At 36.8% G+C, this 26,063-nt stretch overlaps 2 protein-coding genes across 3 annotated transcripts; one reads left to right on the forward strand and one right to left on the reverse strand.

The window, feature by feature from the left end:
- Positions 1 to 12,562, reverse strand: LOC117577685 (ATP-binding cassette sub-family D member 3). The gene is made up of 8 exons (XM_034262586.2): positions 11,820 to 12,562; positions 4,608 to 4,720; positions 4,321 to 4,511; positions 4,157 to 4,254; positions 3,105 to 3,568; positions 2,602 to 3,037; positions 2,358 to 2,532; positions 1 to 1,414 (listed from the first exon to the last, which is right to left on the reverse strand). The coding sequence occupies exons 1-8, from the start codon at positions 11,930 to 11,932 to the stop codon at positions 1,001 to 1,003; spliced, it is 2,004 nt and encodes a 667-aa protein (XP_034118477.1). The 5' UTR covers positions 11,933 to 12,562; the 3' UTR covers positions 1 to 1,000.
- On the forward strand, positions 8,028 to 25,849 carry LOC117577694 (alanine aminotransferase 2). Of its 2 annotated transcripts, none has more exons than XM_052007400.1 (7): positions 8,028 to 8,175; positions 16,668 to 17,140; positions 17,405 to 17,546; positions 23,479 to 23,568; positions 23,641 to 23,903; positions 23,974 to 24,797; positions 24,858 to 25,849. In XM_052007400.1, exons 2-7 carry the CDS (start codon positions 16,788 to 16,790, stop codon positions 25,004 to 25,006), a joined length of 1,821 nt encoding a protein of 606 aa, XP_051863360.1. In that variant the 5' UTR covers positions 8,028 to 8,175; positions 16,668 to 16,787; the 3' UTR covers positions 25,007 to 25,849. The 2 variants fall into 2 exon arrangements, with proteins under 2 accessions (XP_051863360.1, XP_034118488.2); XM_034262597.2 differs by lacking the exon at positions 8,028 to 8,175 and adding an exon at positions 13,312 to 13,437.
- The last annotated feature ends 214 nt before the right edge of the window (positions 25,850 to 26,063 follow it).

Below are 26,063 nucleotides of genomic sequence, written 5' to 3' on the forward strand. Positions count from 1 at the left end.
TAGAAAATCGTTGTTGTTTATTTTTGTTTCATTTGTTGTTGTTGTTGCTGTTGATGTTGTATATACATTTTAATGCAATTAGCACAATGACAATGTCAAATGTGTTGTTGTTGTTGTTGTTCTTGTGCAAAGTTGAACAAAAGCAAGAAAAAAAAAAAACAAAAAATTCCATTACAAATTCCAATTCAACCGCGAAAATTAGCGTACAAAAAGTTCGGATAATAAAAAAAAAATAGATATCAATATATATATATAAGGGAGGATAAAATATATTAAATATAAATTACAAAGTATTGCATATACATGGGTGTGTGTGTGTGTGTGTTGGGTTTATAAATTTACTAAATGTTTGCTAGATAATTGATAATTGATTGACGTTTATCGCAAGTCATCATCGTTTAATTTTAGGCTCTTAAATAACTAACACCAGCTACGTCGATCGAACGAACGAACGTTTAAGAATCGAAAAGCGAAAGCGCAGCAGTACAAATATATACATACATATATATGGTATATATCTGTTTAGTATATAAACATAAAAGTACAAGTAAAACACTGTCACGAAAATCAAATATGAAACTGGAATGGCTGCAGGTATTTAACATGATCATCATCGTAAAGTATCTGCCTACAAATAAAGTGTATTTTAACATAATCATCGTCAAAATATATATATATATATAGATATATATGTATATATGTACAGTGCACCAGAACGAGCGAGACAGCGCGAGAGAGTGAAAGAATAGGAAGCAGAATTAAGGAAGTTAAACTACGCTACGAATGGAAGGAATCGACAACGCATCATCATCATCATCACACAGACAGAGCTCGATTTTCCCCACATACATATACATACTATATATAAAAGCTACAGCTTCTGTTTGCCCCGATTATTGTTAGTTCTCTTGTGTTGTGTTTGTGTTTTGTGCTCAATGATCGCTTGAAGGCTCCTGAAGTTGACTTGATTGCTTGCGTTTGCTGCTGCAACGGCAACTGCTTACGATCCAAAGTGCTCCTTGTCCTGATCGATGGTCTCGAACTCGTAGTTGCCACGGCCATCGAACTGCAGATAGTAATCGTGATGCACCCACAACGATTTGCGATGCGACACAGTAAAGAGCGTAATGCCCGCCTCACGGCAATAGCTATACATCTTGCCCTCGACATCCACCGACACGGCGCTGGTGCACTCATCGAGGATCGCAAACTGCGGCTTGTGATAGAAAAGTCGGGCCATCGCGATGCGCTGCTTCTCGCCGCCGGACAACACATCGATCCAGTCCTCGATCGCATCGAGGCCATTCTCCCGCTGCTCCAGATACGTCAGCTGCACAATGTCCAGGAAGTGCAGCAGATCCTCATCGGAGCGGCCCAGACGGCGCATATCGTCGCGTGTATGCGGATAGATGATCTGTGTAAAGAATGAATTAGGGTTGTAGTTTAAACAGAAGTTACTTTCAAAGAAGATAAAGACTATGAATATAGAAATGCTTTCACGCACTTTTAAACCAACAAATAACAACCCACTAGACTGTTAGACTCCCACTACCTATTTTCAATAACAGCATATTCTAAAAATATACCAAATTATTATACCAAAAATACTAAATTATACCACAGGCTAAATATGATAGACCATAGTCGAAAAATATACCGTATTGATATATGGTATATATTAAAAATACTAAATTATACCGAAGGCTATATACGGTAGATCGATATAATATGCCCAAATAAAACCATATTCTAAAATATACCAAATTAATATACCTAACAAATGTTGAAGTATGCCTATATGGTATTACCATATAAAACATTATTCTAAAAATATATATATATATACAAAATACCGAATTGTACTGAAGGCTATATATGGTATATCGATATAGCATTACAATATAAAACCATATTATGAAAATATATCAAATTAATATACCGAAAATAATCAAATTATACACAGTATAAAACAAACCAGATTGCCACACAATATTATTTCTGTCTTTTCAGAAATCATATTTACTAAAAATCGTGATTTTAGCTTCAAAATTATATTCGATTGTCGAAAAAGAATTATAGCTCTATCTCGTATAGTCTCTGATATCTGGATGCTCTTACGGACAGACGGACGGACAGACAGACAGACGGACATGGCTATATAATTTGTTTATGGAGCGGGAGATGACTACTTCTGACTGTTACGTATATTTTCTGTAAGCACACTGCTATAATACTATTCTAAAAAGAGTTTTTACAAAGGAGATTAAACTTAAAGCTATGAATATAGCTGGAGAAATACTTTAACGCACTGTTAAACCAAATATATTCATAATCGTATTCACATTCATCGACTTTACCTGATCACGCAAACTGCCGAGCGTCATGTAGGGCCTTTGTGGAATGTAGAAAAGCTTGCCGCGCGACGGCTTCGTGACCTTGCCACCCCACGTGGGCCACAGTTCACCGAGAATGCGGAACAGCGATGATTTGCCACAGCCATTGGGACCACAGACCAGCACATTGGTGCCAGACCTAAAAACCAAATAGCAATTAAAACAAATCTTAAATGAAATCGAAAGCGAAAGGGTTCAAATAACGCACTTGACTTCGAAGGTGAGCTCCTTGAGCAGCACATCGCCATTGGGAGTGACCAGCGGCACCTTCTCGAACCGAATGATATTGTCCTCGAAGCACATGATGCCCTTGTTGGGACCAAAGCTGCCAGCGGCGGAGGCATCGCCATCGCCATTCGGCGTCAGGCTGTTGCCATTGACCATGGTGCGCTCGTAGGTGCCCTTATTGAGATCGCCGAGCACCTTGATCAGCTCGGTCATGCGTGCCGTGAAGCCGGCCAGACGGGACATCTCACGTCCGGCCAACACCAGACGTCCGATGGCCTCGGCCAGCTTGATTAGCATGCGTCCGTACGTGTAATAGGCCTGCAGACGTTGACCGCTCTGCTCGCCGGACAGCAGCGGATGATTCTTGGTGAAGAATGGTATCGACACCGCATAGAAGCCCACAATCGATGCAAAGTCTACAAAAAGGTGAAAGGAAATAAGTAAGACGAGATTTACAAAGCATAGTTCACAAATCACACTCACATTTGCCCACAATGTTGTCCACGATGCCCATGCTAACACGGAATTCGAGGAATTTGCGCAGATGCGAACGCAGCTTCGAGTAGCTGGCCAAGAGTGTGAGCTTCTCACGCACATTGCCTTGGTAGAAGGCCACCTCCTCGGAGTTGGTGATCAGCCTGCTGTTCACATAACGGAATTCACCCTCGAGTTTCTGCTCCTCGACGGTCAGACGACCCGTTGGACGACGCAGCCGGGTAAGGAAAATGCCAGCGAAGAGCAGATAAAGCATCAGTATCGATGGCGTCTTGCCGCCCAGATTCACAGTCAATCGATAAACATAGATAAAGATGTCCAGCACCGGCTTACTGATGTTCGAATACAGCTCCGTGGCGCTCTCGCAGAACTTGTCAATGTCCGTGGTCAGCAGCTGATCGGCGTTGGCTATTCGGTTATCCAAATTCGACATTTTGTAGTACGTGTAACCGCTGGAAAATAAAATAATTATTATTATTAATTTCTTCACTAAACTTTAGCATAATTTGTAGAGTTGCTTTCTTAGGCTTACTGTCGAAATTGGCTTCACTTTTATAGCATTTTCTTGAAATCTTGATATCTACACTACTTTAAATGAGGATGTCTCATACATGAAACAATATTTGATCCATTATGATAGTCTTGATATGAATTCATAAATGCACACACAATTTGCACTCCATTGAGATAGTTTTGACATCAGCTTAAAGCTTAATATAAATCTTGCCAACATTTGTCCATCATTTCACATCCTTCGCAAGGAAAACTTTTCTTCTCACTCACTTGAGGATGCTTCACTTTTACAGCATTTTGTTGAAACTTAAACTACATACTTTAAATGAAACTGTTTCATAAATGTGCAAACGATCTGCACTCCATTGAGATAGTCTTGATATGAATTCATAAATGTGCAAACAATTAGCACTCCATCTTGATATGAACTTCGATCATTATATTTCCTTCAACTTCTGAATGAATCTTGCTAACATTTATCCATCATTTCACATCCAGCTTTAAGGAAAACCCGTCTTCCTACTCACTTGAGGTATTGACTGTACAGATGATGCGTCAGATTGGTGCGGAAACGCAACTTCAGTTCGCCCAAACTCCATTTCAGCACATTGGTAACCACGGAAATCTACAAAAAGAACAGTAATGGGATTAATATTCATGCGGGAGAAAGGGAAAGGAAAAAAAAACTTACCGCTGGCAGGGCAGCAAGATATTTGAGTAGCGCCGTCTTGAACTTGGCACGATTCATGTGTATGATTGTGCTCTCCACAACGGTGGCATTTTGAATCATCCAAATGTCGCTGACCGAGCGTCCAATTAATGTGACAGCAATCAGCATCAACAGACCCGTCTCCATGCACCAGAATCTGGGCACAAGTATGGCTGCAAAACACACACACACACACACACGCAAAAAAAAGCATAACGATAAACTCTTAATTAGCAGCTGAACATAATAATTAATGTTTGCCAACTTACGCAACAGCTCTCGCAGCTGTTTGAAGAATACTGAATTCACATGCGCCTTATTCGACTTTTTGTCCTTCTTCTCAGCGATCGTGTATTGAATTTTGTCTTCATAGCCTGATTTCCTGCAAAAGTCAACGGGAATAGGAATTCAATTAGTAAAGTTACTGTCAATAAGTTTCAAATTAATGTGCAATTTAACTTAATCGCAGCCAAGTTCTGTGCTCTATTGTAGCTCATTAAAGTGGCCTTAATAATAATTTCCCTTAAGCACAATTCAACAATGTTCTACAAATAAGATTGCATTTAAACGTAGACAAGTGTTGTGCTCTATAGCAGCTCAGTATAGCTGCCTTAATAATAATTTTACTTAAGTGCAACTAAATAATGTTCTACAAATATTGCACTTACATACAACTAAATAACATTGCACTTAATCGCAGGTAAGTGTTGTACTTTATAGTAGCTCATTATAGCTACATAAGTAAGTAACTTAAATGTTCTACATTGCTCTATAGTGGCTCATTATAGATGAATTAATAATAATTTAACTTAAGCGCCATTAAGTGTTGTGCTCTATAGTAGCTCATTGTAGCTGCCTTAATAATAATTGTACTTAAGTGCAACTAAACAATGTTCTACAAATGAGATTGCATTTAGCTGCCTTAATAATCATTTTACTTAAGTGCAACTAAATAGCATTAAGCAAATAACATTGCACTTAGGCGCAATCAATTGTTGTGCTCTATAGTAATTCTTATAAATATTCTCACTTAAGTGCAACTAAATAATGTTCTACAAATAACATTGCACTTAAGCGCAGCTAAGAATTGTGCTCTATTGTAGCACATTACAGCTGCCCTAATACTTAATAATGCATTCAAGATAACTACAATAGAATTATATTTATTTTACTTAGCTATTCATGTTAAATGCATTTAAGGATAACAGCACGTTCGCAAGGTGAGGCATTTAAGCACGTTTTACTAATGCAAACGCGCAGTTAAATGGTGTATTCTATGCATTGTTCAGATAGTCGGTATAAAGTGCAGTTTCTATACTTAAATACACATTAAAAATAATTGCGTTTGATAATTTGTTATGCAATAAAACGTTGTTTTGATTTGAATGCATTTTTAGGATAACTGCCAGATTTCTTGTGACTTAGACAATTAACCATTTTGCTAAAATAAAGTGCAGTATAATAACGTTGTTCTAACTTTAGGATAACTGCCAAATTTCTTGTGACTTGGTAGAGAAAGGATATTACACATTTTACCGTAGTAAAGTATACAGCAATATATTTAATTGTCTTTTGCCACTAAGTCACAATAAATTTGGCAGTTATTCTAAAAATACATTTAAATAAAACAACAACAAATAAAATAACGTACTAACTTAATCAGCTAACTACAACAGGTTTGCGGTAATTTATGTAAATTTTGACATTAAAATGATTATCATTAATTTTATCGCAAAGATAATTACACAACAATTAGCATAATTGTTTATTCAGAAATGTTACATTTATGAAACTTTGAAAGCTTTTATTAATGTTTGGCAAAAGTTCAATTTAAGAAACTTTGTAAGCTTTTCTATTCCCAAAGTGTGTGTGGCATATGTTTTTATTAAGAAATGTTTCCGGTAATATAATAAGAGAAGTAAAAGGAAGTGAGTTGCTTAGACTCGAGTTATATATATCAAGTTAAATTCCAGATATACGTGTTCCTATTCAAGTTGAAAATGAATTTCGCAACAACAACAACAACAAGAGCCAGACGTGTTGAGAAGCACCTTTGAACCATTTTGCTTTCCTGAACAGAATAAATGCAATTAAAAATGTTAATGACTCACAAAAAAAAAAGAAGATAGAGAGAGACAGCGAGTAAAATTAGAAAGGTGGACAGCAATGTTAATTATCGCATTTACTAGCAATATACAACTTATGTTATAAACCGGAATATCAAAGTCTTACTATCTGACTATATAGTAGTGTGGTCAGGTCTTAATAGATATGCATAATCTATAGCGAGTTTTCAAATAATACCTAGTCACTACTACCATTAACAACAACAGCAAGTCGAAGTAAATGGATGATATAACATTATCGTGATGATCATCAGCGAAGAGCAATATAAAATATGGCTAACACAGCTCGATTTGGACTTTGTGAAGTAGAAGAGGACAACAACGACGACGACGACGACGGGCAAAGGGCGAATTGTGAATTGCGAAGCTCAGCGCAGCTTATCGATGGTTGGGTCATGGTATGATGTTGCGGATTGTGGACTGTGGATTCTAGAATCTGGAATGTGGATCGTGGATTGTGGGTGGTGGGTGGGTTGGGCAAAGATTGCGGTTAGCTCTTATCGCTGAGGTGTCGTGTCGCATGTCGCCTGCCTTAAGACTGACAAAATGTGACTTCTTAACTAAAAGTTGATGATTCGCGATGACTTGCACAAATTACCATACTTGTATATATATATTTATATATACGTATTTCATCTTGTTTTCTATGTTTTTTCCTTTTTTCGCTATTCTTAATTTATTTATGTTTTTTTTGTTAGTCGTTGGCTGGCTAGCCGGTTAAACTTTTGTTGCCCATTTCTATCAATTCCAACACACACACGCATTGTGTTTATATTAAAGCCCATTTGTGGATCGTACATTTGTGTGCGTGTGTGTGTGTGTCAGTGCGTCTGGAATGCGCTGATTGCGTTGGTATGCGAGAGAGAGAGAAAGGGAAGGCAAAGGAGAAGGAGAAGGGGCGATTGGATGACGTGTAACACGTGTTCGGGTCCGTAGGTCGGTCAATCGCATCAATTTGCGATTGCCACTTGAGATTTAACCGATACTTAGAGATGTGTGTAATTCTCAGAAATCGTAATCAACTTTGAATGTTTGCAACCATCAATAAATTACTCTTTTTTCCCCCTCTTAACTATAATCAAGAATACTAACATAAATAAAAACTATGAATAATTGAATTAAACAATTTTAATTTTTAATACACAAAATAAAAATCAGAATTATTAATTTAAAGACAATTGTGAAACAACGTAGAAATTCTTTGAAATCTTAACTTTCAACCAACAATAAATTACTGTATTCCCCCACTTATACTAGAGAACACTAAAATATATGAAAACTACAAGTTTAATTTCGAGTACACATAATAAAGATCATAAATTATGACCAACGACGAAAATCATACGCATTGAAATATATATGATTAATAATCATAAAATCATTTATGATTTTCATATATTTTTCAATTTTATATTTATTTTAATCAAAGTATTTACTATATTTCGTATTTTCCCAATAATTTAACATAGTAAGCTTTGTCAACTTTTTTGGACTTTATCCCCTTTTGTAACAGTGCATTTTTGCAATTTAAAATTTTCATATCGAAATTGGTTTTCATTTTCAAATGTTTGCAATGGTTGGGTTTCAATGATCGTGAAAAGTCTTTCAATGCCAAAAAAAAGACGCAAAACAATAAAAACGTGAATTTGGAAATGACGAACAATTTTCTTGGATTTTTAATTGCTCCGCACAGACGATTGTAAAATACTTTGTAAGTAAGATTGGTTCCCCCCCCCCCCTTGTTTACAGACATTCTTATCGCATAGATTAACGATAACGATAAGTTCGCAGTTACAATAATCGTTTTGTTGGCTCGTGAAATCGTTTTGAACCTCGACCATCTCTAATCGATGCGATGACTGCTGTTATCAGCTAGTTGTTGCTGTTAATCGTTGTGATTAATCTATTTAACTGGCCCAAACGAAGCCACAGCAACTAAAATCCCCGCAAATAAAACAAAAACACAAACACAATCACAAAAAAAAGCACACACAATTTACTCGCAGGTGTTTCAGGGTAATTAAAGAAGTTGGAAGAGGAAAACAAAAACAACAACACAATTGTAAATATCTACAGATATTGCGTACACACACACAGACACAGGGAGCAACAGGCGATATGCGAATCGCAGTTTATCTCTGCTTTCGCCTATTTTGTTGGCTCTTGAAGTTTGGCCAGTTTTGAGACCAAGCGAATTTGCGGTTGATTAACACACAAGCTAGACAACAAAAAGTCGCAGCAACAACAATCATAATAAGAAGACTACGTCAGAAGCACACCAATACATAAACACAACTGTGTGTGTGGAAGTATTACTGCCGGCATTTCATTGTCGACGGACAAGTTAACACACAAAAAAGATGAGAGAAGCAAAAGAAGAAAAAAAAACTGATTAGACGTTCGCTTAGCATACTTGTATGTGTGTGTGTGTGTGTGTGAAAGATCGACAGATTTGTAACGGCAATTTTTGCCGGGTGCAAAGTTCAATGTTGTTGTTATTTCCTCTTTCCATATCCATATTTAAATACACACGTGTGACCCGCTCCCCAAATCTAAAGCAAATACTATGACAAATACTTGTTATCTGCATTCAGTTTTTATCTATAATTGATTCTACGTTTTTCCTCCATTGCGCTTCCTGTCTGCACTCTTCTATATGTATGCATGTATGTATGTATGTATGTTTGTGTGTGCTTTAGTCACAGGGTGTAAATGTTTTCACGCAATTTCACGTTCTAAATAGCGTGCATATTGTGTTTTTCTAATTTTGAGTGTGAGCAGGTGCATGTGTCAAGCAATTTGAATTATGCAAATTGGTAAAACAAAAAACCAATGCGCAACGATCACACAATAAAAACTGTAACACACACACACACACACACATTGCAGAATGCATAATGCTTTCCAATTGTGAACAGCCGATGAACTTTTACATGTGAATTGCATTTTAGCAGCGCTGTTAGCACTAAAAAAAAAATGCTTCTTCAATGGCAATTTTAATAAGTTAGAAAATATGCTTAAATTGTCAAGCACACAAAATAATTACGCAATAGGTGGCAATGAAAAATAAATACGTACACACACACATACCTACACACATATTGTAGAATGGCATTTTGCCGAAAAGTAAACAAAAATTAGCATTCATTGGGGCAAGTGTGTGAACTCCAAAGGCGGAATAACACACAGCAACAGTGGGTAACAACAACGACAACAACAACAGCAATAACAACAACATCAAAATGCTCATAGCACAATTAAGCAGCAGCAGCAGCAGAGCATTTGCTATTAACGAGTGTTGCCAAATGCTCGCAATTACTGAAAACTCGATCGTATTGGCAACGCGCGCATGCCTTTCCAATACCAATGGTAACGGAACACCACAAAGCAACAAAGCAAGTAGTCAGTGGAAGCGGCGAGCTTTCAAAAGTGCATGCGTGCGTAGCCAGTGTTGCCCACAGCACTTTTTTTTCCCATCAAAACTGGCCTTTTTATTACATTTAGCTTTGCCATTTTTTTCGTTTTAAATGCTGTGAATCTTTTGTTTTCGAAAATACACCAAAGATGCTAAGATAAGTTTCTTGGTAATAATCTATATATGTATGTATGAAGTAAATATTTTGAGTTGGCATTATTTTTTTGCTTTTTTTTTGGCTATCTTCCCGCTATATATAGCCTTGTGGCAGCACTGATGCGTAATCTGCAGGCGCAGACAAAATGCCAATAGTCATGCTCATCAATTGAGGACAGTAAACAGCAATAACTGACAACACCCAGCAATAATGTTTATTACGTTAAGAGTTCATACACACACACACACATACACTTGTCATCGAATTATGACACACGCAGTCAATTACACATACATACATACACATACATAAGTAATGAACCGGCAACTGCATGCATACATACATATGTATGTATGTGTGTGTGCGCATTGATTGAGTTTTGTCTGCCGTTGGTCGGTGTCGGTGTCTGTGTCTGCATGTCAAAGTTGTTGCACTTTAGCTTCCAACGAATTTGCATCAGGCGTTTTTTTAACACCTTCCTTTGTCAATTGCCTAGAATACAAAACTGTGAATGCAAAACACTGTGTGTGGCTCATGGGAAGGGGAAAGGGGGATGAACAACCACACTATTATACTACAGGTTATTTAGTTTAGAATTTCAATTTCAATTAATTGTCAAGCGCCATTGCCATTGCCATATGTATGTATGTATGTAGGGCAATGCAATTACTTAACTGTGCTCGTTAATGGTGAAAAGAATATCCAACATTATGATGTTAATGGAAATGTAATAGATCTACGATAAGTGTGTACTTTATTTTGTGTATAATTAATTGCATATTCTTACTACAAATATCTAATGCAATTTTCGAAAAATGTTGTTTTGCCATTCGCCACGATAAGCGGCAAGCATTAAATTGTATCGTCGACTCGCTCTCTCTCTCTCTTCTCCTCCCCCATTCCCTTTTGCTATCCTGCTCGCACACATACATATGAATATTAGTTTGTGCACATTCCACATTGGTTGTCGGCAATATTGACTACTTAGTCTAATTGTGACCGTCATGCAAACAAACATTTGATCACAATTTCAATTAATTATATCAAAAGGGTTGTATATACACTATATAAATAATATATGTTGTAAATTATATGGATTTGTCTGTCAGGTGCACTTCAGCGAGAAGCACGCGTACTTCGTTAATTGAGATTTTTTGGCTAGCATAGCGATTAGATATTGGGTTTTTATTTTATTACGGAAAACGGTCATAACAACAATGAAACGCCCTTTTACGCTTATCGGCCGTGCGAAATCTATTAAAACATTGCGCTCGATATCGAAGCACAGGTGGCTGTAGAAGGGTGGGAAAGGGAGGGGGGAGCAAGGGTCAAACAGAGCAATTAAATTTGTTACACACATGTGTGCATGCATTAAGAAATGAACAACTACTAAAAAAAAAAGAGCGGGGTCACACTAGCTGACACACACGAACTAAAGTCCATCTCTCTAAATAATTGCGATCACTTGCAATCAGCTGAAGGGCAATTGCCATAGTTATCGTTATCGTACTTTGCCGTCGTCGATATTATTATTGTTGTTGTTGCTGCTGCTGCTGCTGTCCTTGAACAGCAAGCAAGCAGCTGTGTAGCTGCTGTAGGCGCTTCAAAATAGGGCAAGCGAAAACCAGTTGGGAGCGCATCATACGATCCACACAGACACACGCACACACAGAGACGTGCGTAAACAAAGATCTTTCAATGTCAATAAATTGCTGGGGAGACTGCAAGACCTTTCCCAATGTTTTATTGGTGTTTTTTTTTGTTTTTTTTTTTGTGATCTTACCTTTTTTTGTTGGACATTTTGCCGTATGCGATTATCCATAACGCTGCCGTCATCCCCGCCACGCCGACGATGGCGCTTTGATTGTGCGCCAATTTACTCAACGCTGGAGCCATTTTTTTCTTCTCTGTTTTACACACACACGCACAGTTTTTTTTTTTTAATACGATAGACTCGCCTACGCACTCGCACACACACACACTCACGTGGGAGCACTCGAAAAAAAAAAACTATAAAATGATTTGATACGTTGTTGCTATTTGGTTATTTATCCTGCGTTGCAACCCTGCTGCTCTCTGCTCGCTCACTCACTCGCACTCGCACGCCCTCTCTGTTTGGTCTGCGTAATAACAGTACCCAGCCCTGGCCTCCAACTCCTGGAAACTGCCTTAATGCCTGTGTTTATTGTGTATATGTGTGTGTGTGTGTGATTTCGTTGTGAATTGTCTGCTAGTCGTCGTTGCACTATTATTTACATAGACATTAAATATTATGCATCGCTCTCTTTGGCTAACAATTACACTACACGTTGCTGCTGTTGTTGTTGAAAGCTCGGAGACTGTGCGAGAGTAGTTTATTGTGAAAGTGTCCAAGCGGGACTTGTGCAAGGCAACTGATCAACAATTAACAACAGTTTTGGTTTATTAATACGTTGGACTCTTGGTACGTTTGTGTTTTATATACGTTTCACACCCGCAGCAAGTCAAAATAAAACAACACGTCCGAACTCCGGCGGAACAACAACAACTGTGAAGATTACCCATCAGCGTGACCGCCCAGCTTAATTTTCAAATACACCATTTTATGGCGACAAATATACCGGCAAAAATACCACCCAATTTCGATTACAAATGCGCAATGTTTTGAAAACTTTTTTTTAGCATATAAAGCACATATTTTGCCTAAAAGCTATATCGAAATGCTAAATGCAAATTCAAAATAAATGTATGTCGAATTTCAGCAAAATGTGCCTTCAAAAGACAAGCTAAAAGCAATTTCCAGTTTTTTCTCGGTATTCTGAAATTGCAATTGAATTGAAAAGGTCACACTGCTCCAAACAAATACTTATCGATGACCCAATTGGTGCACGTTTTGCAACACTAATGTAATATGGCTGCGCGAGCTTGCCACTTTCGTGTGTGCAGTAAGATAGAGTGGCAACGCTTGTCAGCTGATCAAAATTTCATAGTCGCATGCAAATTCAAAACATTGGAGCACACTGGCGCTATTTTGTTGTTTGTTCGAGGTGAACATCGCACACACACGAAGCACACGTCACACATACACAAGTGCACACAGATTGGCGAATTTATTTACGAAATCGCGGTATGTGCAGATAAGTTTATTAATAATTTTGTATTTTATAAGTATTATATACATACGTACATATATGTAAGTTGTATAGAATGATTGTGCCCACATGTGGTGAACATAAGCGTGTAATATATTTCAGATTTCTAGTTGCGACAAACACAAAAAAAAAACAAACGCCAGTTGAATTCTCGTCGTCGTCTTGGTCGTTTTAATCTTTCCTAAATCGCAGCGCGTTTACCACAGTTAGATAATCGAGAGCAAGCAGCATATTCCCCCGCACCCCTCTTTAAAGTTTCAAGTTCACAAGGTGCGTAGCAAATTGACCCAAAACAAATTGCAATGCAAAACAAAAAAAATCAATGCATTTTTCTGCATCTGCCGCTGTTCTTGAACTAATTTCACGCACACATCTACATGCATATGCATATGCACCTCAGCGATGTGTGTGTGTGTGTGTGTGTGAGTTGGCAAAGTGTTACCCCACCACCCAAAAAAATAAAAGAAAACAATAAAAATGGATTATAAAAAGAAGCAACAACAACAAAAAAATGAACTTAACCTCAAGTGCGTAACAAAACAAACAAAAAACTGAAATTGCTATGCGTTAAATGGTAATAAATTGTCACTACTGATTTTGTTTGGCGTTTTGCGTGTCGCATTCAATTGAATTGCGTGCAAAACAAAAATCGCCGCAATTTACTCGGTGTGTGTGTGTGTGCAACAGCTGTTTAACATGCTAATTAGCAATTTGACAGCGCCCTCTACGCACCACGCACTTGGTAATCCAATCGGACGCGATTGCCTTTCGATTCTGATTGGATTTCGTTGCTGATGTGTCAATTGAACTTATAGTGCCTCTGTATGTGTGTGTGTGTGAGTGCGATATTAATATATTTCTTTTTTTGTTGTATTTGTTGAAGTGCTTAATTAAATAAGCGCACGATATCAGTTGTCCTATCAGTTGTCGCTTATCTGATTGGACATTTGCATAGCACTTCCGTTGCATAAGCGTGAAAGAAAAACAACAAAAACATCGACTCTATCAAAAGCTATAAATATAAATATCGCATTTATTAGCCGTTTATTGACGCATCTCTTTAGCACCTGTGTGCTTTAATATATATATTTTTTTTTTTGCTAATATCATTCTCCAGTATTTGAGCCCTATATTTATTGTATTTGTTTATGTTGCTCTCCAAATGTTGTTTATAGAGCGAAAAATTGCAAATTAAGCCTTTGATTTGTTGCCTTGAATACGCCACAATTGAGTGCAGTGCACTGAGAGAAATTACGAGTGTAGTTATAATAATATTTCAATTTTACTTTATTTAAAGTATCAATTATTAATATAATTTATTTTACAAAAAATTTAAATATTTTTAGTATATTATGAATATACTGCACTGAGAGAAATTACGAGTGTAGTTATAATAATAATTCAATCTACAGTTCAATTAAAGTATCAATTATTAATATAATTTATTTTACAAAAAATTCAAATATTTTTAGTAATTATGAATATACTGCACTGAGAGAAATTAAGAGTGTAGTTATAATAATATTTCAATCTACAGTTCAATTAAAGTATCAATTATTAATATAATCTATTTTACAAAAAATTCAAATATTTTTAGTATATTATGAATATAAAATATATATATAAAAAAGGTATTCTTTTTTGAATAAATTATAAATACAAATTATAAATTATTATACCTAAAAAAAGTAATATTTTTGAAGTAAATTATATTGTTAATGTGCTGAAATAAACATATTCGATATTAGCCAAATTATTTGCTATTAAAATTATTAATTTAATACTTTTGCTGAACTAAACATGATCATTATTATTTTCCTAAGCTATAATAAAGCAATTTATTTTTTAATAGATTGTAATTTATTATTTTCTTTGGAATTGAGCAATTAAATTAACCAGTTTTAATGTAATTTATTGTTAATTTATTATTTCCTTTCGATTTGGGCAATTTAATTTATTTGCAACATAAGTAAGCATATTTAAAATGAAATGATTATATTAATAATTTATCAAATTTCATTATTAAAAGACTTTTCAATGAACTCTAAATCTTTAATATTTTCAAAGCTTAAATATCACATACAATAAATAAATTCCATCTTCGTTTTAATTGAAGAACAAGTTCAATATATCATCTAAAAACTGTTTAGAAGCCTTTAATATTTTATGAAACTTTATCATCCACTCAGCATTAGAGGAAGCTCTCAACAAAACACTTGCTATAAAGTACTTTGATCTCGCTGTTCTTGAAGTTCAGCAATTATACTTGGTATTAATAGCAGTGTTTGTTGAGTGTTAAACATATGGAAAGTGTAGTGTGTTTTATTTTTTTTTGTTGTTATTGTCATGTTTTTCGTCGGCATTTCAATTCTTTTTTGGCACAGACTTTCACTCTTGCTGTCTCGCTCTCTGTCTTGTGTCTCATTTCACTGAGCTGTCTCATTACGCAATTGACGATTCAAAGTACAATAATTGCCAGCTAGAATAAACCTTATGCGCTTGTCTGTTCTCTTTGTTGATGTGTCCGACTATATATGTATATAGTATATACATCTGTATAGCATAAGCTCAGACTGGACGTCACTGATAACAACAAATCGTAAAGCTGAAAGTCAAAAGTACACGGCTCAAAAGTACTGCTACTATATGAACATAAGGAAAAAATAAATAAATTCATTAAGCCGTATACATAATCCCTTTAGCTACTATTTTGGCAACTGACATCGCTGATAAGACAGCGACACCACGGATAAGAGTTATCTACAAACTCACAATTGCCATAATTAACCAATTGTTGCCTTGGCGGCATTTTGAATGAGCGCAATACGCAATGATCGAATGTTATCGATATTGGCAATGTATCGAACTGATGCGCAGTGTGACCACATGCGGGCAGACACAAAAATGTTCGTTTGCTTGAGGACTTGTGTCCGTTACAAACGGACAACAAAAAGCTCACAGCCATCAGCTAATTGCATTCTTGCTGTACTTTCGGATGTTCATAATTATAATTAGCTAATGGCAACTTTTACGTCTTGGCCTCTCACACTCACACACACACACAGACAAGTGTGAACTGTAAAACCGGTTAATTGTTTATTTATATAATTGAATTGCGGGCTGTTGCCGAGTACAATAAATATGTGTATCGATATGGCACAAGTCATAAAATGATTTCGCTAATCTTATCACTATTGATGATAATAGCACCGGCCCCCCTTTCCCTACACTCCCCTTCTACTTCGTGGCAATGCCAATGCCAATAATAACAGAAACAGAAAGAACAAAAAGCACACTTCAACAGCAGCTCTTATAAATCAAGCTTAGCGCAGGCGACGACGCTCTTATACACATACATACATACACACCAACTGAGAGTATGCGTGTGTATTGGTGGTTCGGCTGCTGCTCGCAATGATGACGACGCCGGGAACAACGCAGCAGCAGCAGCTGCTTCGATTTTTGCACATTTATTAATTTCTGTTTCATCTCATTTGCAGTGAAAAAAGCCAGCAACAACAACTGAACGTTGTGTGTGTTGTGTCTCCGTCTGTGGGTGCAAAATTCAATACAAAAAAAAAACAAAAATTCAAAGAGTGTATACAAAATTCACTGTTAAGATGAGCCGTCAACTGCTTAGGAATCCAGCAACAATGCAACGTGCTGCCAGTGCCGTTGCCTCCACTTGTGCCAGAACTTTAACTAGCAGCAGCAGCAGCGGTGGCAGCGCAGTCGCCACAAGGCGTCAACAGCAGCAGCAGCAACAACAATGTAAACTAACGCCAAGTGTTGGCATACGCCGCTGGAAATCATCGACGCTACATAACAATAACAGCGCTGAGCAGCAGAACCAGAAGCTAACAGGAACGGCGGCTGCTACAGCGACAGCAACAGCGACAGCGACGCTGCGCCGCAGTCAAGCTGAAGCATTGAACGCGCGTGGTAGCCATTCAACTTTTGACGTTCCTTCTCGGTCAGTATTTAATTCCCTATTTGTATTTCTTTATTTTTGCTGTGTGTGAACCAGAAAACAAAACAAAAAAAAACGAAAAAACGAAAAAAAAACCAATAACTAGCAACGAAAAATTTACATTAACATAACATTTGAATTTTCGTGCGTGTTTCCATGTTAAAAACTTGGACGTGTGTGTTTTGGTGTTGTTTTCTTTCTCTCTTTCTCTGTGTGTGCGTGTGTGTGTGTTTACCCGTATTTTTTTGTTTTGTTTGCTTTTTCCAGCAACATGTCCACCACACAAAAGAACGGCAACCAGAAATGCCTACAACTGGAGAACATCAATCCCAACTTCATCGTTATGGAGTATGCGGTCCGTGGTCCGCTTGTCATTCGCGCCGGCGAAATTGAAAAGGAACTTGAGAAGGTAAGCAAAGCTCGTCGTAAGTTTGTTGTCTCTTTCCCTTACACACCACCTCCTTCCCCATGCTCGCCTGTCACTCATCATTATTCATGTTCCGCCTTGTAAATTGCCCGAAAAGCGCCACCTATTGAGCGTGGCTTCTTCCCTCACCCTCTTTTTTTTCCCCCATGTCGCTTTCCTTTTTGCTCGGCAATTATTTACGTTGCGTTGTGTGCGCACCTGTTAATCCTTCGTTCCAATTGCATTTCTTTTCGCTCTGAGGGCGTTCTCAATTGCGTGTTGTGTTTGCAATTCGCCAAGTTGTATTTTGGGGAGAGTAAACAGAAAAGCAAATTAGCGACACTTCTTTAGGGGACTCTTTGCAAATTTACATATTATATGGGAAATGTATATTATATTATCTAGAAAAAAATAAAACCTAATTATGAATCTAACACTTAGAACTGTTCACTTGTCAAGTGTTTTAAATAAATATCTATTATAATCAGTTGATTATAAAAACAAAATTCTCTTCGAAGAGCTGCTAACAAAAAAACCTTTTTATTCATTTTTAATAACAGTAACAAGTGTTTTTTTTATTAGATTAGTTTTTGTAAAAAGTTTTTAAAAAACCTTTTTGTTATTGCTAAACTTAACTGATTTCGCGTGGCGGTTTTTCTTTGTGCGATATTTGTGCAAATTCATGCTGAAAGCTCTAAAATTGCTTCATTGGCCTATCTAAATATAGTTCTTAATTAGATTCATATATTTTTTGTTTTATCTCGTTTAAGCAGTTAAACTTTAGAGCTGGTTGTATTTAATTAACGCCAAATTAACTCGAAAAGTTTTTTTTTTGGGTTTTTTTCCTCCCATTTTTTGTTGTTGTGTTGTTTATAAGATCTAATGGGTTTGACTCGCAATTGTATTTGTAATTGTTGTTTATCTTTTCAAATGTAAAACGCATGATTTTAATTATTCTCAATTATTGGGGTCACGTTTTTCAATTAGCTGCTTTTGAATACGCTTTAGAAGGAGTCTTATAAATTTGATGTTGATTACGTTATTGATAAGGTTTCTAGACATACAGACAAATTAAACTTTATTTAAAATTCTGGGATATTGAAGATTTTTTTTTAATTTACAAATACCTATTACATTATTCTATAAAGTTTCAAGAATTTTTGTATGTTTAAAAAGATTTTTTTTATTTACAATTATTACGAATATTTTTATTTTATAATTCTAAAATATGAAAGTTATTAAGGTAAATTGGAAAATGTAAGCAAAGTATGCTCTAAACGTATTTCTTTCTTTCAAACGCATTTCTTGTAGTTTCCGATAAGAGTATTAAATGTTCGACTTGCTGAACTGAAAGCTTTGTCTATTGTTGACATTCAATTATATTGAGCTTAAGCTGAATTTGAGACTATAAATACTGCTCCGCTTTAGCGAATTGCTGACAGATGAGCGTGTGTGTGTAGGTGTGTGTGTCAGTGATGGATAGGTGTGTGTAATTGTAGTTGTAATATTTGGCCCATTGCCCGATAGCGAAAACGGAGTCAAGTTCAGTGAACGTCCTTCAAAAAGCCGGCAACATCTGCTGGGATTTGCTTTCGCTTCAATTTCATTTTTGCGATATTATGTAAGTTGCTGTAAAAGGAGGTGGGGGTCAGCTTACAGAGGAGGCAGCGAGGATGCTGTTGGGTAATTTTGTGTGAGACGCTGTTATTAAACAAACGACAACAACAACAACAACAACAAAGATGGCGCATGAGCCGTGAAGCTTTTTCCCACACTTTTTGTTGTTTCCAGCATTTCTTTTTGTGTTCTTCTACAACGCAAAAAACAAAAAAAAAAAAAAACGTAGAAGATGATGATGATTCTCTTCGAATTTTGTCGACAGTTCGTCAACCCACATTAAAAGTGCAGCGAACACATTTCGCGTCTTTGTTTGCTCTCCATTGTTTGCCTCTTCCTTTCACTTTGCATACTATTTGGTTGTTGTTGTTCTTGTTTGCTTCTCCGCCTTCTGCACTTTCGTTGTGACTTCCTCATTCGCCGCGCATTAGATTTCGCTGCTTTTGTTTTTCTTCTTCTACTTTTATCAAATGCTTTCAGTTCGCATCAGTGCTCGGCATGCTGCGTATGATAAGGTCGTGACGTTGTCTCGTTTGCCTTTTCCCCCCACTTCCCTTTCATTTTGGCCCTTTGCCAAATGGGCAACTGTCAATCGCATCGCATCGCAAGCATAAATCTTTGCTTTCGTTGATCCATCAAGAGTTTGACAGACTTTTAACGGGCGCTGTTAAGTTTGTGGCTTAAGCTGCACTGTTAACATTTCGCTTAACATTAACATTTCACTGCTGTTGAAGGTCAACTGTTTAACAGCTGTTAGTTATGACTCCTCATTACATGATCCTTTGCCCTCTGTTAAACATAAAATGTTAAAAACTAGACAGACTGTTGTTATTCACTTGATTTTTATCTGTGCTTAAAGTAAATTTTAAACAACCTTGCTAAGTTGTATATATTTATTCTATACTTACGATATCAGCGGCAACTTTGGAAATTTTTATGCCTATTGATTATTGATTCGAGTATTGTTGATTACTCTGTTATTGTTGATTTGCTCTCTCAACAGCGATAAATGTTCAGATTACGACACATATTTCAATTGTGCAAACATGCGAACAATACCTGAAATATTTACTATATGTGATAGACAGATATAATATATGCTTAGTCTGTGTGTGTGTGTGTGTGTGTGTGTGTGTGTGTATTTGCACTCTTCGCTTGCGGTCGATTCCATAATAAATGACAAACTCAAAAGGTTTGTTTAAGGTTTCAAGTGCCCCCTATAGATATTTATGTGTGTAGGTTTACTATATATATATATAGACATATATAGTTGTACCTAGTAGGTCTACTTGTTGCTAATTTAATGAGCTACTTGTCAGGTGTTTTGGTTGAAAGCTTCACAAGCAGCTGGCAAATTCGACTCAACAATTGTTATATTCATTGCTTCATACCCTGTAAGTAAAATATTTATAGTATACACTCGACTATATGAGAAGTTTGTGATTACAGCAATTTCAATTTCTGCGTAAATTGATAAATTTTGTTTAACAAACTCAAAATTGGTCAATATTATGCATATTTAATTATTTTAACTGCGAACGGAACATGATAAAAGAAATCTTAAATTTCGAAAATTCTTTAGCGTATTCACAAATTTCGTAGCAATAAGTATTTAAAAGTTACTATATTATATAGTGGATTATTTTTGGTAATGGTTAGAAGACATTTACTAGCAGAGTATTTCTTTTTTATACACGCTAAAGTCTGACAAAAATTGTCAAAGAATTAGTTGCTTAAACTGACAATCTGGTATATGATATATGATATGAATGTAGTACAATATTAATATACCACTTGATATATACTTTTAAGTATGGTATATTTTGTATGTAGTACTTTATTAATATATCATTTAGCAGATTTTTTAATAGTTTGTAGTGTATTACTTTAGTATATTTTAACGTAGCGCTGTTTTGCTTTTATTCAAAATGTGTAGCGAGTATCTCACAGTCGAGCACACTTGGTACTGTAGTTTTCTTACTTGTTGCATTTTCTATTTGTATAACATTTTTCATTTTCTGTTAATGAACAAAAATCAGTAATACTCCCCTTAGATTTCCGTAGTTTGTTATATTTTAAGGTTGGTAATTTGAATTTCCCCCTAAATTTACGTAGTTAGTTAGTTTTCTTGTTGGTCATTTGAGTTTCTCCATTCGCAAATGAGAAATGTGCGAACCGAATTAGCAGCTAATTATCGAAGTTTGATCTTGGCGTCATTTTCGTTGCTGTTATTATCGTTTCAGTTGCTATTTCGTTGGTATAACAGCTATGCATGACTGCATGCATTATTCATGGAGAGAAGAAGAAGCTTCCTCTCTCAGCTTTCGATTGCGCTTCGTGATTTTCTGTGCATTCTTATTCATCAAAACGCTAAATTACACATACGCCCCGCTTGCCCTGCACTCCATTATTTATTTACACAGAGACTATATAGCATGTAGGCATCTACATACATACATACATTCGTTGGGGGTGTCTGTATCTAAATTGCTTGCTGTCAATTACACCAGACCCAATACACATATTATTACTATATAGTGCCATATATAACAAACAGTTGCTGTTTGCTTGAGTGCATGACACTGCATTGTAGACTCGACTCAAGTTGAGTTGCGTTTTTCCGGCTTGTTTACTTAAGCAAATTAAAGACTGCTGGAGAAAATGTGAGATAAGCACTGAGGCCATTAAGGAAATTGAACTGCCTTGATAGCGATTGATCAAATTTGCAAATGTCTCATAAACCACGTTGTTTAAATTGACTTTCCCTTTATTCGATGACCTATATTAGTTCCTACAAAACTATCTCTGAACTCATCTATCAATTGAAACCTGTTTGCATAGATTTAAATCAGTTTAATTAAATCACTTTCGATTTAACTGAAAGGTGTAATTAGTAAAATTACTTAGAAAGAAAATAGTTCGATACCGTAGTATAAAAAATTATGTGGAGCGGTTCTTGAACCGGTTCAAAGCCAAGCAAGTTGTATGTCAAAGAATGTGAGTTAATGTTTGGAACATGCTTTGAAAACCATCTACGCTTCTATAAATCCATGTGGAGCAGTTCTTGAACCGGTTCAAAGCAAAGCAGCTTAGCTCAAGTTATATATGATGAGGTTCTTTTGGCATTGTTAAGCTAATTCGAAATATAACTCAAAGAATGTAAGTTGATCGTTGGAGCATGCTATGAAAACATGTGGAGCTTGGTTCAGAAAACGGTTCAGCGCAGATATTCGGGGAAGTCTCTTGTTTGCATTGCTTATTTATTATATTGCTTAAACATAAAATAGTTTGTGTAGAATAAGAAATGAAAAATAAAAACACGAACTACGTATATTTAAATCTAAGTGGAGCGGTTCTTGAACCGGTTCATAGCGAAGTAGCTTAGCTTAAGTTATATAAAATTAGGTTCTTCTGGCATTGATAATCAAATTCAAATTTTGTGTATCACTAATGGAATCTCACTTTATTGAACATGTTTTGAAAACATATTGAGCGTGGTTCGGAAATGGTTCATCACAAATATTCTGGGATACCTCTTGTTTGCGTTGCTGCTTATTATAAAAATTACTTAAACATAAAATATTTGAATTGTGTAGAATTAGAAATAAAAGTAAAAAGCAAACGACGTTTCTGTTAATCTATGTGGAACAGCTTTTGAACCGGTTCAACGCAAAAGAAATTAACTTAAGTGTTTTAAAATGCTTATTCTGCCAGTGCTTAATAAATTTATAATTGAATAACACTCAACGAATGTTAATTTATCATCGGAGCATGCTATGAAAACATATTGAATGTGGTTCGGTAAACGGTTCAGCAATGAACACATATGGAGCGTGGTTCGGTAAACGGTTCAGCACAGATTTTGTGGAGTGTTTTTTGTTTACAGTGCTGCTTAATTTAATTACTTTCGATTTACCTCAATTTATCATCGGAACATGCTATGAAAACATATTGAATGAGGTTCGGTAAACGGTTCAGCAATAAACACATATGGAGCGTGGTTCGGTAAACGGTTCAGCACAGATTTTGTGGGGTGTCTCTTGTTTGCTTTGCGGGGGTAATTGGATACGATTAAATGGATGTTGGGCGACCGCAATAATGGGCTTCCCACTCGACCGTACAATAATAATAATAGAGCACGTCAAATAGGTGGAGCATTAACATATTTGATTTGTTTGGGGCACAAAATCAATTGAGCCACAGGCCAGGCATATTAAAATCGCATTAGGTTTCAACGACACTCATTCAATTTGCGCTCAATCGGCAACATGTAATTTGACTAATGCTTTCAATTTCAATTTCAACACTGTTCTTTTAGGGAGTGAAGAAACCATTCGACCAGGTGATTCGTGCCAACATTGGCGATTGCCATGCGATGGGCCAACAGCCCTTGACCTTTTTGCGTCAGGTGAGTTTGCAGTCACAGAGAGATAGATATCAAATGCAATTTGTAACCTCTCTTTTTTTTCCCCCATCTTAGTTGTTGGCTCTGACGATGGAACCGCGTCTGCTGAACACTCCGGACTATCCAGCTGATGTGAAGGAGCGCGCTTGCGCTTTGTTGGCCGCATGCCAAGGCGGCTCGATGGGTTCGTACACCGATTCGGCGGGCTTGGAGCATGTGCGTCGTCAGGTGGCCTCATTCATTAAGGAACGCGATGGCGGCGTCGACTGCGATTGGCAGAATATTTATCTAACTGGCGGCGCCTCGCCAGGCATCAAGAGCATCCTCTCGCTGCTGCAGTAAGTCACAGATCATAGCACATACTTATAACAACTAGTTAACGACTCTCTCTCTCTCTCTCTGTTGCAGTTGCCATGTGGAGGAAAAGTTGCCGGGCATCATGGTGCCCATACCACAGTATCCATTGTACTCGGCCACCATCGCTGAATATGGCATGAGCAAGATCGATTATTACTTGGATGAGGCCAACAAATGGGGACTGAATCGCAAGGAGCTGCAACGCGCCTACGATGAGGCCAAAACTCAATGCAATCCTCGTGCTCTGGTCATCATCAATCCCGGCAATCCCACCGGCCAGGTGCTGTCGCGTCAAAACATCGAGGAGATCATCAAATTCGCCCAGGAGAATCAACTCTTGCTTCTCGCCGATGAGGTGTACCAGGCAAACGTCTACGACAAGGACTCCAAGTTCCATTCGTTCAAGAAGGTGATGCACGAGATGGGTGAACCGTATCGCAGCCAAGAGCTGGTCAGTTTCCTGTCGGTGTCAAAGGGTTTCCTCGGCGAATGCGGCATTCGTGGCGGCTACATGGAGGTGATCAACCTGTGTCCTCAGGTCAAAGCGATGCTCACCAAATCGATTACCGCATCGTTGTGCAGCACCACCGCTGGTCAGGTGGCTGTCAGTGCTCTGGTGAATCCACCACGTGCCGGCGAACCTTCGTTTGAGCTGTACAACAAGGAGAAGAACGCTGTCTTGGATGCGTTGAAGGAGCGCGCCGAATTGGTCCACAAGACGTTCAGCAGCTTCGAGGGTTACACGGTGAATCCCGTGCAGGGAGCGATGTATGTGTTCCCCCGTGTGGAAATACCGCCCAAGGCGGTGGAGGCAGCCAAGGCCAAGAACATGGCACCCGATGCCTTATATGCATTTGAACTGCTCGAGTCGACGGGTGAGTTTTTCCACCTCGAAAGTTGAACTGATAATTAATCGACAACTCTTTCTCTTTAAGGTATCTGCGTTGTGCCTGGCAGCGGATTTGGTCAGTTGCCTGGCACCTATCACTTCCGCAGCACCATCTTGCCGCAGACGGACAAGCTGAAGCTCATGTTGGAGAAGTTCCGTCAATTCCACTTGGACTTCATGAAGAAATACAAATAGAGCGGACAACACACTGATGATATTTTCCTCACACACACACACACACACACACACACACCTCAACGCAACTTCGATGACGTTCGACGATCCCAGTTCACGTCTTTAATATATTTTTTTCATTTTTTTTTTTATTTTTCAAAAAATAATTAAATTGTTACAAAAATACTAACTCTATACTCTTTTGACTGGTTTCAAGCGATCCCCAAACATTACTCTATCTATACTATTAATTATATGGCAATTGAGGTTTGATTTAATTCCTTGATTTATCGCAAAACTAATTGGACATGATGATGAACTAAATTGACAATAATATTGTTCTTGTTTTAATTGCTTTGTTGCAAAATAATAATTAGTATATACATTGGATATTGTTAATAATAGAATGAGCGTTATATATTTATCACATATTGATGTAGCTCCCCCCTATATGATAATCCCTATATATGTATATGTATGTATAATGTCGTACATCGCACACTTTTATGTCCTTGCGCGAAGTCATTACTTGATGTTAAAACATAAAACATATATTGTATTGTTGTTAAATATATATATATATACATACTATGATATATCAAATATGCATTCGATTGGCATTCAATATCGTATTCTTAAAAGAGACGCCTAAAAGTATGCATCACTAAGCTGGAGAAGCATGTGGAGTTATCACCTCCTCCCATATATAATATTATACAGCACTCACGCAACAACAAAAATAACTCAACATAACTCTAGCATTTATCAATAGATCATTGTGAAATTTTCAAGACTACAACAAAGTCGAATTTCTAAAATATATATGTGCAAAAAATACCAAAATATATTGAATTTATTTTCACAGCTCTCTAACACATTCCTTCTCAGAGATTCAGAATGAAATTAGATCGTTCTGAATTCAAATAAAGCACATCATTTTTGTATTTCATAAGTATTTATTTATTATGATTCATCTTGATCATCGTTTTTTTTTTTATTTTACAACTTGTGTTTCGATAGTTTACAAAAACAAGAAATTACAAAATTAAATAAAGAAAATAATTCACAAAATACTTGT

The sequence above is a fragment of the Drosophila albomicans genome, chromosome X (genome assembly GCF_009650485.2).
Source record: "Drosophila albomicans strain 15112-1751.03 chromosome X, ASM965048v2, whole genome shotgun sequence".
NCBI classification, from domain to species: domain Eukaryota; kingdom Metazoa; phylum Arthropoda; class Insecta; order Diptera; family Drosophilidae; genus Drosophila; species Drosophila albomicans.

Excerpts from the sequence above, each read along its gene's own strand:
- LOC117577685 (XM_034262586.2), bottom strand. The coding sequence starts at position 11,932 with ATGGCTCCAGCGTTGAGTAAATTGGCGCACAATCAAAGCGCCATCGTC. Across the intron at positions 3,038-3,104 it reads GGACAACATTGTGGGCAAAT|ACTTTGCATCGATTGTGGGC; the intron begins GTGAGTGTGATT and ends ACCTTTTTGTAG. Across the intron at positions 2,533-2,601 it reads GAGCTCACCTTCGAAGTCAA|GTCTGGCACCAATGTGCTGG; the intron begins GTGCGTTATTTG and ends TTTGGTTTTTAG.
- LOC117577694 (XM_052007400.1), top strand. The coding sequence starts at position 16,788 with ATGAGCCGTCAACTGCTTAGGAATCCAGCAACAATGCAACGTGCTGCC. Across the intron at positions 17,547-23,478 it reads TTGAAAAGGAACTTGAGAAG|GGAGTGAAGAAACCATTCGA; the intron begins GTAAGCAAAGCT and ends CTGTTCTTTTAG. Across the intron at positions 24,798-24,857 it reads TGAACTGCTCGAGTCGACGG|GTATCTGCGTTGTGCCTGGC; the intron begins GTGAGTTTTTCC and ends TTTCTCTTTAAG.